The 16,878-nt window shown below is 42.3% G+C and overlaps 1 protein-coding gene across 1 annotated transcript in view; it reads right to left on the bottom strand.

Moving 5' to 3' along the window:
* The window catches only part of UBE2O (ubiquitin conjugating enzyme E2 O), a 173,371-nt gene extending 160,957 nt beyond the window's left edge, over positions 1–12,414 (bottom strand). The window contains exon 1 of the mRNA XM_029600426.1: positions 11,947–12,414. Coding sequence (XP_029456286.1) covers positions 11,947–12,324 — 378 coding nt within the window. The 5' untranslated portion in view covers positions 12,325–12,414. The remainder of the gene's footprint in view (positions 1–11,946) is intronic.
* Positions 12,415–16,878: the final 4,464 nt, after the last annotated feature.

Below are 16,878 nucleotides of genomic sequence, written 5' to 3'. Positions count from 1 at the left end.
AGCATGATAATACTCTGGAAGGCCAACAACATCATCATCATCATCATTAGGGGGGTAATTTTCAAAAGGATTTACATGTGTAAAACTGGGTAAATGGGCTTTTGAAAATTGCTACAATATATGCCATTGAATTGTCCATAAACAACCAAGAAAACAGAAGTTTCAGAAAATGTATGTTATAGGCACATCTGAGACAATAAATAAATCAAGAACTGCATAGGCTGAGTGAATGGGCGATTCCTGAAAAGCCTGGCCTTCCAGATGAATGCTTGCCTTCAAAGTACAAGCACATGCACAGAGAGGGTGTCTTTTCAGATAGTGGCCCGGCCGCGACATGTTATAGCTCGGTTTTTGAGTTATGCTGACTAGGTAAAGCTTTCTGGGGCTTACCGCACACAAACGTCTGTTGAATAAGAAGGTATGAGGACTCCTCTCAGCTCAAGTGGCTGCCGAATGGAGAGAGATCTCGCCTCACTGCTCACAACTGTTTCACAAAGTTTACTGATATTGAGAGAATATCAAGGAAAAAGAAAGCTTTTCAGTACTGCAGAGGAGATTAAGAAATACATGGGATTTGCTCAAATTCCAGCATTTAAAGGCTGCAAGTGGATCTTCTCTTCTACTGTCTTGTTTTGACGTTATTACAGCCTGTGAAGGAATGTACCTCAGACCTTTCTTAAAAGATCAGGATCAGGCATTTAGCCTGGTCCACCTTAAAGACGGCACACCAAGGAATTCTGGGCGCAGGGCGTTTCTCCTGAGGAGAGAGATAGAGGGAACAGAGAGGCTCCAGAGCAGAGGCGGCAGAAGTAGGCGTTTGCTAGAACTGTGTAACTGTGAATTGTGACCTTTTGTTGCCAATCCTGCTGAAGGTAAAAAGGTTCTCTCTTCTGTCACCTGAACAATAAGTATTTTTGCGGAGAACACCAGAGTCCATACTGCTCTAGCCTCTGACAAGCCTAAGACTGCTCGTACTGTGCCACACAGCACTCTAATGATTTTTTGCTTGCTCCCTTTTGCATATTAATATTAGTGATGGAAGGGACTATGTATCAAAAAAAAAGTGGAAGAACACTGATTTTGTTGACTACGATTTTTCTATGAGGGAGTATTTTGATTTGCAAGGTTGGCCTTTATGTTTGATGATGCAGCTATAGTTCTATGTGGTGGTGTTATGGGGCCTGAACTCAATGTTGGAAGGCAGGAGTTTTGCGAACTGTTTTTTGCTTCTCTTTTAAGAAGTGGGTGGGACACTGGAGTGTCAATAACAGAGTAGACATTAATAGTATTACTTTATGCATTCTGATGATGGCACAGTGAAATGTGAAGAAGATGCCACAGCGAGGGAGTTACCCATTTTTCTTTTTTCTCTAAGTTGCCATGAATACTAGAGCAAAATTAGCGTATTTTGCGCTCCATGAGACGCAATTTTTCCTCCCAAAAGTGGGAGGGAAAATGTCTGTACGTCTTATGAAGCGAATATTAAAAAAAAACAAAAAAAAACACCACACACAACTACGACCCCCCCCCCCCCCAAAGACTTGCCAAAAGTCCCTGGAGGTCCAGCAGGGGTCCGGAAGCGATCTCCTGCACTCGGGCCGTCGGCTGCCAGTATTCAAAATGGCGCTGATAGCCTTTGCCCTTACTATGTTACAGGGGCTACCGGTGCCATTGGTCAGCCCCTGCCACATGGTAGGAGCACAAGATGGTGCCGGCCGTCCATTGCCCCTACCATGTGGTAGGGGCCGACCAATGGCACCGGTAGCCCCTGTAACATAGTAAGGGCAAAGGCTATCAGCGCCATTTTGAATACTGGCAGCCGACGGCCCGAGTGCAGGAGATCACTGCTCCAGGACCCCCGCTGGACCACCAGGGACTTTTGGTAAGTCTTGGGGGGGGGCAGGAGGGTGGGGGGGTTGTAATTAAATTTAAAGGGTTGGGATGGGGAATGGGGACAAAAAAAAAAATAAAAATTTATGCCATCCCCTAATTTGCTCCATAAGATGCACAGAGCCGGTTTACACACATTTTTTTTTTTTTTCCCCGCTCTGAATCCTAGGTGCGTCATGGTCAGGTGAGTCTTATGGAGCGAAAAATACTGTATTTGAAGTGAATTCTTCTTAGGGCTCATGTTATTATAGACAGATTAATCTGAATTGGCATTTAGAAACACTTGGGTTTATACTGACTCGTTATCACTGGGTATATTGCTATTTAATGTTGGAAATTGACATCCTTATGGAGTATTCAAGTTAATTTTTATTTTTCAAAATCACAAATGCTTTTTGGTGCTATGGAGTGGGGACAGTGAAAGGAGGGGGGCTCTTTTGTGCTATATGTAGTTTATTTGTATGTGGGTTGTGTGTTATGCTGGATCGAATGAAGCTTCACAAAAGAAAAGTTGCCAAAGTCAATATGGTAGCAACTGTTTTTCATATTGCACAACAGGAAAGAGGAAATTTGTTAGGTGGTATAAGTTTGTTGGTAGGAAGGCTGGGTGTCTAGGATAGGGGACATGCTTATCCTCAATTTACTAATGGGAAGATGAGTCACTATGATCCACCATAATAATGTGATTTTTCAATCCTGGAATGTGTACGGGATACAAACACCAATTAAAAGAAAGAAAATATTAATGTACTTAAAGAAATTATAAACGCATTTCTACAGGAAACATTTAGAAGATCAAGAACATATGAAATTAAAAACTGATTGGGTAGGGATCCATGAATTTTAATCTTACTCAAGGAGAAAGATCTCTCTTAATTGCTAGAAAATGCATAATGTTGAAATGGAATGAAGGAGACACACCCATCATAAGTTTATGGATGAAATTAATGACTGAGGCCTTTCGAGTAGAAAAGGCAGGAATATGGCGGAGCACTACTAAAGCCTTTTGCGGATTTATGCAACACTAGCAGCCTGTGGACAGGATATATGAAAGATACAGTTGAGAGATAGGTGAAGGCTCAAGGCAGCGGTATTGTGTAGAACGCCATCTTTCTGACCAAACAGCACATGTATGTGGCAACAAATGAACCTCATAGGTAAACACGGATATGAAGTGAAGTATGGGATGCATGCCTGCAGTAGGTTTGCCAAGTGGCTCCAGATTTTCAGGACAGGTTGATCCAGTCCTGGTTTTACTCCCCTGCATGCAGGGACTTATAGACTTGCCTTTCCCTTAGGGAATGCAATAGGGAAATCAGAATAAGTCACAGCATGCAATGGGGTAAAACCAGGACTGGATCAATCTGTCCTGAAAATCTGGAGCCACTTGGCAATCCTAGCCTGCAGATGGACATTTGTGAGAATGAATAAAGATAGGGGAAAAACTAGGAAAGACAAAAATGTTTTCTTTTACATAACTATGGTGGTTTTAAGATGTGAATTTTACACTAGCCTTATTGTGTGAGCTGTGATTCTGGCTCTGTTTATATAATAGATTACATTCTACTGTCTGCTATATGACTGGATAATGTTCTCTGTATAATAAACAGTTTAAAAAAAAAAAAAAAAAGGGGGGCCATCTAGTCTGTCCATTCCTGACACAGTACTACAGCATCCTCCCAGCCTCAGGCTTTACCTGCCTTTCATTGTAACTAAGGATCGTCTGTGCTTATCACACACCTGGTAAACATCCATTTTCCTCTCCTGCAACTCACACCTGGGTCCAGTTGCTTTTCCATTTCTCCCTTCAGCATTGATAAGCAGTTGAATGTGCCAGGCTTTTACACAGTTTAACCAAGTAAGCAGAATATGCCAAAAAAAAAAAAAAATGGACTCTGTATGCTTCGTTGAGCTTGCATGTGCAATTTTTTTTTTTTGTCTTGGCTACTCACTATTCAGCAGTCAGGTGGCTGGCAAGAATAGATGCTATGATTTTTGTGTTTGTGTGTGATATTAGCATATAAACATTCTGGGAATATGTTAGTGTAATACACAATATTTTTGTGCATATATGAAAACAGCATTTTAGTGTGCAAACTAAATTTAACATGCATGTATTAAGATATTAAAAGTTTTACAGTATGGCAACACTGTTTCAGCTAGTGATAAAATTTTAGTTAAGCCCATGAGGCAAGTGACTCATCTAAATGTTACTGAATCTGATAATTTAGAGTGTGTTCAACCAAAATTAATTTTATTGGTTTAGGGTTCTTGAGCAAACACTTTTACAATAAATCCTGGGCACTCTCTGCCCCACTCAGATAAGCTTGAACCTTCCATCGCTGCTAAGTCACACAAGCCAGTATTCAATGAGGCGTTTCTGCAGTGTCATGCCTATGGGAACAATCCTTCACGATAAGGCAGGGCCTATGATCCCTTACTGGAAAATTTCTAAAGAAGAAAGCAGGCTCCTCAATTCTGGACAAGGGGTTTTACAGGTCCATAGCTCAAGCCCTTCCTGGCTAAGATTGATGTCTGCACATCTGATGCAAGCAATCCGAAGTATGTTAAAAACCACCACAAAATCCCAGCAGCACAAAATACCACATGCTGCCTGGTCCTATGCAATCTTTTCCCCTTCTCCAGCCCCCCCCCCCCCCTTTGTAAAAAATGAAATCACGATGAGCAATATATGCCAATCAAGGCAACCTCTGCAGCAGAACTAAGAAGCAAAATTTATTATATCCTATCATCTTTAACTTGGGATTGATCTACTGCATACTTAATGCAAGAGCTGCCTAGTGAAATCAGAATGGTCAAGACTATATATGAAATGAACTGCTGGTCCTACTACATTCACAGTAAAAATTAATGCAGCGGTATTTATCCAATTCAGTCACAGTATTAAAGACATGATCAGATGTAGCAGGAGCGTTCTGGTAAGGAAATTAAGACTAGCATAGCTTAAGAAATTCAAACAGCTCAGGGCACAAAATTATATCAGTTTTATATACTAGTTTTCAAAATAAAGAGGAATCTGGAGGCAATTTGTCATACACAGCCCTGCAGTTGTAAAACAGGAGAGTCCATGAAATGCTAGGCTGCACAGGGAGATGTATAACTGGCATAAAAAAGGATAAGAACTCATCTGTTTAAAATCACTGGTGAAGCCACTTCTAAAATGTTGTGGCCAAACTAACAGCAGGCCACACCTCTACAAAAATGACAGTACAGAAAAGTCCAAGAAAGCCTAAAAAAACTAAACTCCCCCCCCCCCTCTAAAATAGTTTAGAAGGAAGAAGTAAAGCACAAGGAAAAAAAAAACAAAACATTTTATGACACAGCGCATAAGATATGCCATGATGAATCAGATTAAAAGGTCCATAGAGCCCAGTAGCTTGTCTCCAAAGTGGCCAATCTGGGTTATAAGCTACCTGGCACCCTAAGTATGTAGTGCTGCCCCTCAACTAATTCAAGCTGCCCTGTCATGTCAATCTAATTTGTATCCTGGTATTATTGTCCCTATTGGTTAGCCTCCTTCCACCAGGTCTCTGAGATGCTTACTATGTCTATATCTTCATTACGTGCCATACATACTAAACCTCCAGCCTTTAGACTTCTGGCATTTGCAAACAGATAAATTTAGAGTATGATTTTATTTTTAATCTGCTTATTAGAAATCTATACAGGTAATTTGGAATCCTTTATATTTGTCAGCTTTTTAAATCCACTTGGGCTACTTCAGCCTTTACCACAATCTTTCTTTCGGGATATTCTAGCTTCCCTGTTATGTCAGTATTCTTGGAAGATACCTCTCTGAACGACTTACTCCTCAGCGACTGTTGGCTCTCCTCGTGATTTAGTTTGAAAGCTGTTTTCTCTCTTTTGTTAAAGTATTAGTGCCAGCAGTCAGGTTCCAACCTGGTTAAGATGGAGCCCATCCCATCAGAATAGGCTCCCCCTGCCCCAAAATGTTTCCCGGTTCCAAACAAATCTAAAGCCGTCTTTCCTGCACCATCATCTCATCCATACACACACTCGGGAGCTCAACCCACCTTTGGGATCCTGTGTGTGGAATGAGGAGCATTTCTGAGAATGCCACCCTGGAAGTTCTGGATTCCAGTTTCCTAAAAGAAGAAATTTGGCTTCTAGAAACTCCTCTCCTGCACTTGCCTACGCTATTGGTACCCACATACATCATGGCAGCTGGCTCTTCACCAGCACTATAAATTCCTATCTAGCTACCACGTGAGGCCTGCTACCTTCTCACAGGGCAAGCAAGCTACAAACAATCCTCAAGCCCACCAGCCCTCTGCATTCCTAATAACTGCGGCAATCCTAACCCTTCTCTCCCGGGTACATGCCTCTGGAGAGAATCCTCGGTGCAAGAGGATATTGCAGCACCTGGCAGGCAGGGCCTTGCTATAGATCACTTCCTGTCACACCAAGGTGATGCTTTCCTTCTGGGAACTTTGTTCCTCCAAAAGCAGTACAGAGGCTGCCAGACTAGAGGTGGACTGCTACTGTGACCCTGAAGGTCCCCTTTATATATATCTCTGCCTCAATTCCTCCAGACCTGCCACTCTAGCCTCCAGACAGCAGACTTGTTTTGAGAGCCAGGAGTTCTTTGCACCATGTGCACATACATATACAACCTCTCACCAACAAGCAGATAATCAATGATGGGGAACTCAGTGTAAAAGACCAGATAGCCTCTCCATCCTACTGCTGAACTGCTTTCTGCATCTTAATGTAGTTAATTCCTCATGATCTGAAGAAATGGGAAGGATGAGATTCAGCAGTACCATGGAAACAATTCCTCCTAGGAAGGATAACAAATGCAATGAACCCAATGGGTAGTGGGGACAAAACTCAGTATCAGAATTCAAGAAAGCAGAGGGGGCTTTTTACTGAAAGGAAGAGAGAGTAAATTTGGAGGTCAACTAGGTCTACAATATTACAATAGACAAGGAAAACTGGTAGACTAGATAGAATATCATGAAATATAAAGATCACTGGGGCCTATGCTTCCTCTCACTAGAATTCCAACTTGAATATAAGTCACCAACAGGCCATTTAATCTTCAAATGTTTACTATAGCTTACTTAAGGGTGGAATGTAATGTTTCATATTTCAGTATTCCAAGATTTGCCTTTTATTTCTTTAATTCATATTCCTGCAGATGAATCTGAAGTAATATAATTGGTATTACAAAATTATGGTGCAATAGCTATGTGTACAACTTGTTTACTGTGTCTTTATTTTCCTCTTCTTGTACAGCACTATATACACTGAAGATGCTTTAACAAAGCCATCTGATCAAAGTGCAGTCTTTCCAGCTTGCATGAATTTTCCTTCATCAATTCAAAACAAGACTTAAGAATCCAGAAGCCAAAATGTTACTGGAAGAACTGTAAAATGCACCACCATGAAAATACCAGAACAGCAAAGAGAAAACATATTTTCTGATCTCAAAACTCATATTTAGGACAGATCTACTACTTGATAACAGAGATGTAAGACCCCTATAAAGTGCCCATAAGAATTCTTCTGATGTGTAAACCACTAAAAAGCACGAATACCCTAGCTAGCTGGCAAAAGGCAGAGGTTGAATTTTTTGAGCTACAAGTGTAAGAAATCTGAATTGCTAACACATATATATATATATGTTATTTATTTATTTTAATCAAACAGCAGCTAGCTATGGTCATTTATAAATACATTGACAACAAATCAACCCCAATACTCCTCTTTTACAATCAGTAGATCCAAACAAGCACCATAAAACTTAAATATCAAGGATATCTTTTGAATTTTGTTGCCAAATGAAGCCCTGGCTTACGTGCATGCATACTGCCAAAAGCTAAGTATATTTTAATGCATTATAACACATTAAAATAATATTTGACTGCAAATTTAACTTTAAACGAACATTAGCAGTCGTTCGGACTTTTGAATTATAACATAAGAACATGCCATACTGGGTCAGACCAAGGGTCCATCAAGCCCAGCATCCTGTTTCCAACAGTGGCCAATCCAGGCCATAAGAACCTGGCAAGTACCCAAAAAACTAAGTCTATTCCGGGGAGTTGAGGGAGGAAGACTCAGTGCCGGAGAAAAGCCCTCTAATTTTGTTTCCTGGAATGCTGGAAGATTACCTTTGGAGGTGAGACCTGGTTCGTGGGCGGGACCCGGAAGTGACGTCAGCGGGAGGCGCCCCACGGGACGATAAAGATCAGCGAACTGCGGTGCGCAGCCACCGGCGCACAGCCAAAGGGGCGCGCCCCGGTAGAAAAATATTATGGGTAAGAAACGAAAATCAAAAAATTATACCTCATCACCTACATCTCCAGTGTCAAAAAGAATAGGACCTATGGACTCCCACATAGTTAGAGTGCGGGAATCCATTGAAGGAGGATTGGTAGAGGGGGGATACCTCTATAGGAGCTCCTCGAGCCTCCAAGTCCTTACATCCTACCTTGTTACCTATAATGGAAGGTCCATTGGTTGGAGCTACGAATATTATGACCCAGGAGAATTTAAACCACACCATGGCAGGAGTGGTGGGTAATCCTGTGGGTAATATATTAATAGGTGTAAATGATATGGGTAGCGAGGCCACAGCTAGGAATATTGCTGTTCCATGTCCATCAGGCCTTGAATTTGAAAGTATGACAGAAGAAAATGTATCTGAACCTGAAACTGTATCAATGTTGGACTTATGGAGGTTGATGAGGAGTTTTGATAAAAAGCTCTCTGGGACGGTATTAAAAGTTCATACATTCTCAGTAGAAACAAGAGAGAAACTGGTGGAATTAGATAATAGAGCTGGAAAAATGGGGCAGGCTGTGGCAAATTTGAACCCAATGGTTAAAAATATACAAGCAACCAATGTTTCTTTCATAAAAAATAATTTGTCATTACATACTAGAATGGAATTTATGGAGAACGAAATGAGATCTCGTAATTTGCGTTTATTAAATTTTCCAATATCTAGATTGATGTCAGAAATTGAATTGTTTAAAGAAGTATGTAGTTGAAATTCTTTCCTATGAAATTCAGAGTATTCCAACAACATAAAAAATGTATTACTTACCCCAAAAGAAAACGACTCAGGCTGAAGAAGGAGGAGTTGATACACTAGAAAGCCCTGGGGTATCAACTTTTCTTGAAGATTCTTTAGACAATATAGCATCCCGAGCTACCTTGCTTATTACTTTTTTTTATTGAAAAAAGATAGATTTATTTTTTAATAAATATTTTCAAAATAAAATTTTGAGTTTTGTGGGCAAAAGATACAGATTTTTCCTGATGTATCTCGAGCAACCCAAGCAAGGAGGAAACAATTTTTATCTTTAAAGCAAGCAGTCCTGGATATAGGTGCTACATTCTCCTTAAAGTTCCCGTGTAAATGCCAAATTACTTATGAAACTAATAAGTTTATTTTCTTTGATCCTTCACAGCCTCAGCGTTTTATAAGGGATAAGACTTATAAGCCTTAGTAGGACAAGGAATTAGGATGTGATATATAAATGACAAAAGGCACTTATCTTATTTTCCCTCTCCTTCTCTAGATGTGGGCTAGATCAGTTGTTTCTTAGACTGAGTTAAATGTTATTTCTTAAAGTGTTTTCTTTTTGAAATATCTGTATTCATGATTATATCATTTGATTGTAAATGTTATAATTTGAAAAACTATAAATAAATTTTAAAAAAAAAGTCTATTCCATGTTACCGTTGCTAGTAATAGCAGTGGCTATTTTCTAAGTCAACTCAATTAATAGCAGGTAATGGACTTCTCCTCCAAGAACTTATCCAATCCTTGTTTAAACACAGCTATACTAACTGCACTAACCACATCCTCTGACAACAAATTCCAGAGTTTAATTGTGCGTTGAGTAAAAAAGAACTTTCTCCGATTAGTTTTAAATGTACCACATGCTAACTTCATGGAGTGCCCCCTAGTCTATTATCCGAAAGAGTAAATAACCAATTCACATCTACCCGTTCTAGACCTCTCATGATTTTAAACACCTCTATCATATCCCCCCTAAGCTGTCTCTTCTCCAAGCTGAAAAGTCCTAATCTCTTTAGTCTTTCCTCATAGGGGAGCTGTTCCATACCCCTTATCATTTTGGTCGCCCTTCTCTGTACCTTCTCCATCGCAATTATATCTTTTTTGAGATGCGGCGATCAGAATTGTACACAGTATTCAAGGTGCGGTCTCACAAAGCGCGATACAGAGGCATTATGACATTTTCCGTTTTATTCACCATTCCCTTTCTAATAATTCCCAACATTCTGTCTCCAAATGATATCTTTGACATTTAAGTTTTATGGTACTTGTCTGGATCTGCTGATAGTAAGAAGGAAGGAATATTAGGGTAGGGGGTGGTTATTGATAAATATCTACCATACTAAGTTTGTTCTAGAAGCATTTTAAATACAATCACAAATCATGAAACCACAACTATTTAGTTTTATGGATTTGATTACTCTGTTACTATAGGTTAAAAAATATATATAGGAAAATATTAAAGCAGAACATAGTTTACCCAGGTGGGATATCTGGAAAATTATACGATCTTTCTTAATTCAAGACTTTGACAATCATATCTGGTTGATAGATTTCTTTTTACCATGCAGATAAAAATAATTTAGATATCCCATAAACATGATCTCAGATACAGGGTATAACTAATTACATCCTCATAATTAGCAAGTTCTCTATTGTATTTGTATTCTAACTTATCTATTCTCCAGGCCTTGAGAGGAGCTGCTGACCACAGTAAAGCTGAGGAGGGGGTAGACTGAAGATTGGGAGGGCAAAATTAGAGAGGAAAAAACCAGCAATGGAATAAAATAAATAAAGAGGTTCCCAAACCTGTCCTGGAGGACCTCTAGCCAGGCAGATTTTCAGGATATCCACCATAAATACGCATGAGAAATTTGCATGCACTGATCTATATAGCATGCAAATTTTCTCTCATGTATATTCACGGTGGATATCCTGAAATCTGACTGGCTGGGGACCCCAGGACAAGTTTGGGAACCTCTGTTCTAAATTTTGAGTGGTCCCTAAGTTTCATAAATATTTCATTACCTTTGGTTTTAACCTAATACATTAAGCTGTCTGTCCATGTTGTATTACTTGGTCCATACATACACTATTGATATCACTTAAAATTATAAATTAGGCTACTGTATAGTTTCTTTATGATTTTCTTCTTTTCAGAGATTTGTCTCAATAACCCAACAACTTATTTTTTCCATTAGTAGCAGGAAGAAGTAGGGAGCATTAGGTTACTTCAGTAAAAGTTCAGGCCCCATCATATGAAATGTATGAATAAAATATATTTTATTCCGAACTCCACACTAGCATTACCATCTCAACTTTCGAGTCATTCACTTCATATTTCTGTGTAAGTCATGCTATTTGCTAATACAGCACCTTACGATCATTCACATCTTATTAATGATAAGATGTCAGCAATTTTCCCCACAGCCACAAGTATTGTAGTGGCTGAATGTGTAGACATAAGATCAAACATGCTGTAGGTCTTTTAAAAGATCTCATAGCGTAATTGTCCCCACATTTCTATCTCACATAAACCGGAACTTCGGGCTCTAAATCGGCTCCTCAGCTGTCTGGATGCTGGCAATGCATAAATGCCAGAAGCTCTCCCAGGGGCAGCATCTCTCCAGAGACTAGCGCCTCACTCCAGCCAAACCAAATGTCCGATTCAGATTCCCTGCATCACCTGCAAGTGTCACACACCGTATTCAGTGCCCGCCCCTCGGCCTCTGATTGATCTTTCCCACACTTTCAACCTATTTAGACGCTTCGCATTCACTTCCCCTCCCACCCACCCCTTTCCACAGAGGACTGCAAATAGTGGAAATGAGAAAAGCTTTCACGTTTTGCTGCAAGTTAAAGCTGCAATTGACAGGCCCCCCCCTCCCCTAGCTCAGGCTGCACGGGGAGCAGTAAGCATCTACCGGGGGAGGAAGGGGGCTCAATGGCGGCCACTCCCATCACCCTAGATCTCTTTCTACCTTGGTTTCTTTCATATCCTGCTTGACGCCCTCCGGGTACCACTTCACCCGCACGTAGCCCCTCCGCAGGGGCCTGGCCCGGCTCTCCTCGGGCCCGGACTCTGACGCCGAGCTGCCTCGGCCGCCCTCCTCCACGTCTGAATCCGAGTCCTCCTCGCCGTGGATCAGTCGCACCAGGCCGAAGCGGACCGTGCCCCGGTACCGGCCGGACACTAGGTCTTGCGAAAAGAAGAGGTGCTGGGCGCCGGCGCCACCGGCAGCCCCCGCCTCCGGCCCCGCCGAGCCCTGGAGGAGGTGCGAGAGCCCGGCATGTTGCTGGGACACCGGCGAAGGCGACGAGGACCAGGCCGGCGCCGGTGACTCTGCGGCATCCGCCATTGTTGGTGGCGTCAGGGCCGAGCGCGCTGGACGGAAAGTAGAATGGAACCGGCGCAGAGGGGGGGCTGGTTATCTGGCGGGTGGGGGAGAGGACGCCACGCACAGCGCGCTGACGTCACAAAACGGAGCGTTGTTGTCAGGGAACAGGATGCTGTTGCTAAGTGAGCCGTTCCGACGTCTCCAAGGAGAGCTGGGAAGGATGTTGCTGGATTTCTGTGGCATCGGAGGCAGCAGCATCTTCCACAGCTCTCATGCTCAGACTTAATGCTTTGTTCTCCACACCGTACGAGGTGCATGCAAAATAAGACTCGGCTTTTTTTTTTTTTTTTTTTTACCCTTTAACATGAGATCGCATTGCAAATTCTCCTTTAACATTTAAAGGTGCAATACCAAACATCGTCATAGAACTGCCTCATAGCTGATGACCTCACAGTTTGTTTCCTGCACTCCAGCAACGAGGTCATCAGTACCCAACAGTATGTTCCTTCTTGTATAGCCGTGAAGGTGTGGAGAGGTGGTTTCATGTTGTAGTTTCGCAAATAGCATAAGATTTCAAAACCTATTTTGAAGAAAAGGCGAAGCGTTCTCTTAGAAAATTAGAAGAAATTTTTATCTTTATTTTTTTTTGCACTGTGCAATATTTTAAATTATAGACAGCAAGAAGTAATATCTTCTTTCTATTTAATTTCATTTACAAATTTATATTATGCATTTTTCAGGCACTGGATATTATTACAAATTAAAAATATTATTTTTATTGTGCCCTTTGAAAAATCAATCTTTTCATTTCTGAAAAAGTCTGGAAAGCTCATGCAATACAATATCTATTGGGGCAATCAAAGGTATCTCAGCCTACAAATATTCCAGTTTTCTCTAGGACTGAGAAGACCAATTTTCAGTAGTGTTTCTATGTGAATACAGAAGTGGGTGTCTGTCATCACATAAAAGTTTTCCCAGATTTTTAGATAACTGCAATAAGAGTCATGCTACTCTGAAAATCCATCCATCTCCCTCCATGTTGTTAATAAGTCAGCCATGCATACTTTGTATAGACAATTTTTTAATGTGTGTACTTTATGCACATTCTATTTCTAGTTCCTGTGTGCATGGAACACATGCCAGTCATGCCATCTCCACATCTCAGGAAGCTCTGCTTCTCCCGAGAGGACCTCTGCTGTTGGCTCAACTGTTCTTGCCAGAAGAGAAGCAGCTGTTCTATCTGCCTAGAGGCAGAGGAGCTTCTGCCTCCTGGCATGTCTTCCTCTGATGATTCAATACCAGGTCTTCCTATCCCTGGGAGCTGGAGAACCTGAAGAAGAAAGCGAGGAAACTTCAGCTCCAGGATAGCTAGTAGTGCTAGCAGCTGAAAGTGACTCTGCAGTCCATCCCAAATATCTTCACTAGGCACAGCTAAGATAGGTCCCCAGAAAAAGCTCACCAGGCAGCAAGGGAGTCGCTGAATCTCTACAGGATTTAGAAGCTGGGCACCTAGGAATCAGAGGGGACATACTGTCAGAATGAACAGGCCTGATGGGAGGGCTAACTATTCTGCAGTCAAAATTGCCATCTTGGAAAGAGTGGATTATATGATGAAGACCTACACAGACCTGACACTTCCACTAGGTGAACTAGGCAGTAATCTAGAGTGCCAATGAATAGGGTGCAGCAAAGAGCAGCCACATGGAGCCACGTGTGGAGTACATCCCATTCGCAGCCCAGATTTAGAGATAGACCTGGTGGGGCTGCAAATAGAGCTCATCCTGCTTGCGGCCCAGATTTGGAGATAGGTCCAGCAGAACCACAGGCAGAACCCATCTCACCCACTGCAAAAGACTGAGAGCAGTCTGGGAAAGCTGTGGGGCGGAGCTTATCCTGTCCGTGGTAGAAGACAAAGGAGAAAGAGAGGCTGGGGAGATCTGGGGGTGGATCCTATAGCGCCTGCAGGAAGGAGAAACCCAAAATGAGTCTGTGAGTGAGCAAGAGATTGGAATGGTGTGTGTGTATATATGTAAGTGAGCCTGTGTGAGTGGGAATGAGAGTACCTGTGTGTGTGTGAGAGAGGGAGCCTGTGTGAGGGTATAAGTGTGAGAAGAGAGGGATCCTGTGTGTGTGTATATGTGTTCAGTCAAGAGACAGAGTCGGTGTGTGGGGATGATAGACAGAGGAATTCAGTGTGCAAGTGTTTGTGTGTATGTATGTGTGTGTGAGAGAGAGAGAGAGAGAGAAAGCGAGCCTCTTTGAGGGAGTGTGTATGTAAGTATGAAAAAGAGCTTGTATGAGGTTATGTGTGTGAGTGAGAGAGAGAAAGAGCGGAAGCCTCTGTGAATGTGTGTGTGTGTGAATGAAACAAGCAATATGTTGTGTCAGTGAGAGATAGAGGGAACCTGAGTGGATGAGGATGTGTGTATGTGTGAGAGAGTGTGAAAGCAAGAGAGCATATGTGTGCGTTTAGTAGAGTGTGCATGTGTGAAAGAGAACAAATGTGTAGGTGTTTGTATGTGTGTGCACTTGTATGAGAGAGAAAGGAGAAAATTTGTGTTCAACAACCCCCCCTCCCCACCCCATGAGCTAATCCACGATAATCTCAGGGCCTCTGGAAATCAAAAGATCCCAGATATGCAGAGTGGTTGATTTTATATCCTTGTTAGCTTTAATCATTAAGGGCTGGATTTTCTAATGTTGCGCACCTCTCTGAATCCCGCGGTAGTGGGGGGCGGGCCTGTGAAAGCCAGAAGCAATCGCACCACCGTGGTGTTATCACTGCCGGCTTTTGCACCCAATAGCGCCACCGTGAAAGGTGGCGCTATTGGGCACGCTACTGGCGGCGATAAGGGGTCTTACCTTTTTGCTGCCAGTGAAGTTTCCGCCGCATCTGCCCCACGACGCCCCAACTCCTCCTCTTCTGGTGCCGACTCTGCCCCGACTCCGCCCCTATCTAGCTATCGCACGCGATAAAGGACTTTGCGTGCGAAAAGTCCCTTTTCACATGTGATAGGGATAGAAAATGACCCCCTTATTGTTATCTGATGTGTCTGCTGTTTTTCAATATTTGATTTGGAGGTTGGATCATTTTTTTAAATTTTTCATGAGATTTAAATTATTCGATTTCATTTTGTTTGTCAGCTATTTTGAAATTTTTTAACAGTATGGTTTTATTATATATTTCTTGATTTGATTGATATTTTATGAAGAATGGCAGTGTTTCTGTTTTCCCATTGTTGCGCTGCATTCAAAGTCTATTGTTGGGATTTCCTGTTCAGTTTTTGTCTGCACATTTTTAATTTTTACTTTATGGTCTCTTTATTCTGTATTTGGTGAGGGTTTGTCTGTGTTATGCATGTGTGATTGGATTTTAGGTATTCTGCTAGCATTAGGATTCTGGGTAGAGTTCTATGGCAGCTAGGTTTGTTCTGTTTTCTAATAGGACGTGTATTGGTGTTGTAGGGCCTGGTGCAATATTTACAGTATTGTCTTTTCATAAGTAGGGTTGTTATAGTTTAAGTCCTGGAAATTATTGCTGTTTTGATGTGGAAGGTTTACTATATTGTAATTGTAATTCACTTTATTCATGGCTTTGAGAGCCAAGCCTACACCTAACAAGTTTTATAATAGGCCTAATACCATGGGGGGGGGGGGTCCAAGTTGTGCACGGGGGCCATATGGAGGTATATTTTGGCATAGAACACGCTACGCACAATCTGGTAAAGCAAAGTATATCAACATTGAATACAGTATCACAATAAGCTGTACATAAATCAATACAGGTAAACAGGAGACAGACAGAAATAAAGATAGAATATTAATCAAAGATCAATAAAGAAGAACAAAGAAGAACACCTCCCTTATACAACCTCCTCTATATAAGCCAGCGTTCATAGAAACCTGGAAAACTCAGGCCCGGGAACTCTGAAAAAGAACAACTTGCTCTGTTTTCCTTTCAGCTCATCCAACTAAAATAAGCAAATGTTATGCATTATATATCCCTCTGCAAGTTAGGTATTTCAGTTTGCACTTTATCCAGGAAGGTATTTCAGTACCAGTCTTTTGATCTCCCATTTGGTAAAAGACACCAAGGGGCAGATTTTCAAAGGGGTACGCACATAAGATACGCGCACACCCCCCGAAAACCTGCCCCAAGCTCCCCCTGTGCACGCCGAGCCTATGTTGAATAGGCTAGATGTCGCGCGCAAGCCCCGGGATGCGCATAAGTCCCGGGGCTTTACTGGGGGGCATGTCGGGGGCGTGTCGCGGCAGCGCGTCATCCGGGGCCAGGGCTGCGGGCGTGGTTCCAGCCCGGGGGCGTTTCAGGGCGTGGCTGAGGCCTCCAAAACTGCTCCTGTGCCGGGGAATCACGCGCCTGCGGCTGGCCTGGCACGCGCAAGTTACGCCTGCCTTGGGCAGGCGTAACTTTTGCAATAAAGGTAAGGGGGGGTTTAGATAGGGCTGGGGGGGGTGGGTTAGGGAGGGGAAGGGAGGGGAAGGTGCCGGGGGGGGGGGGGGTGGAAGGAAAGTTCCCTCCGAGGCTGCCGATTTTGCGCAGCCTTGTGCGTGCCG

This window comes from Rhinatrema bivittatum, chromosome 4 (genome assembly GCF_901001135.1).
Source record: "Rhinatrema bivittatum chromosome 4, aRhiBiv1.1, whole genome shotgun sequence".
In the NCBI taxonomy this organism is placed as follows: Eukaryota; Metazoa; Chordata; class Amphibia; order Gymnophiona; family Rhinatrematidae; genus Rhinatrema; species Rhinatrema bivittatum.
The sequence above is the reverse complement of the archived record's forward strand: the minus strand, read 5'-3'. Positions and strand labels throughout refer to the sequence as shown.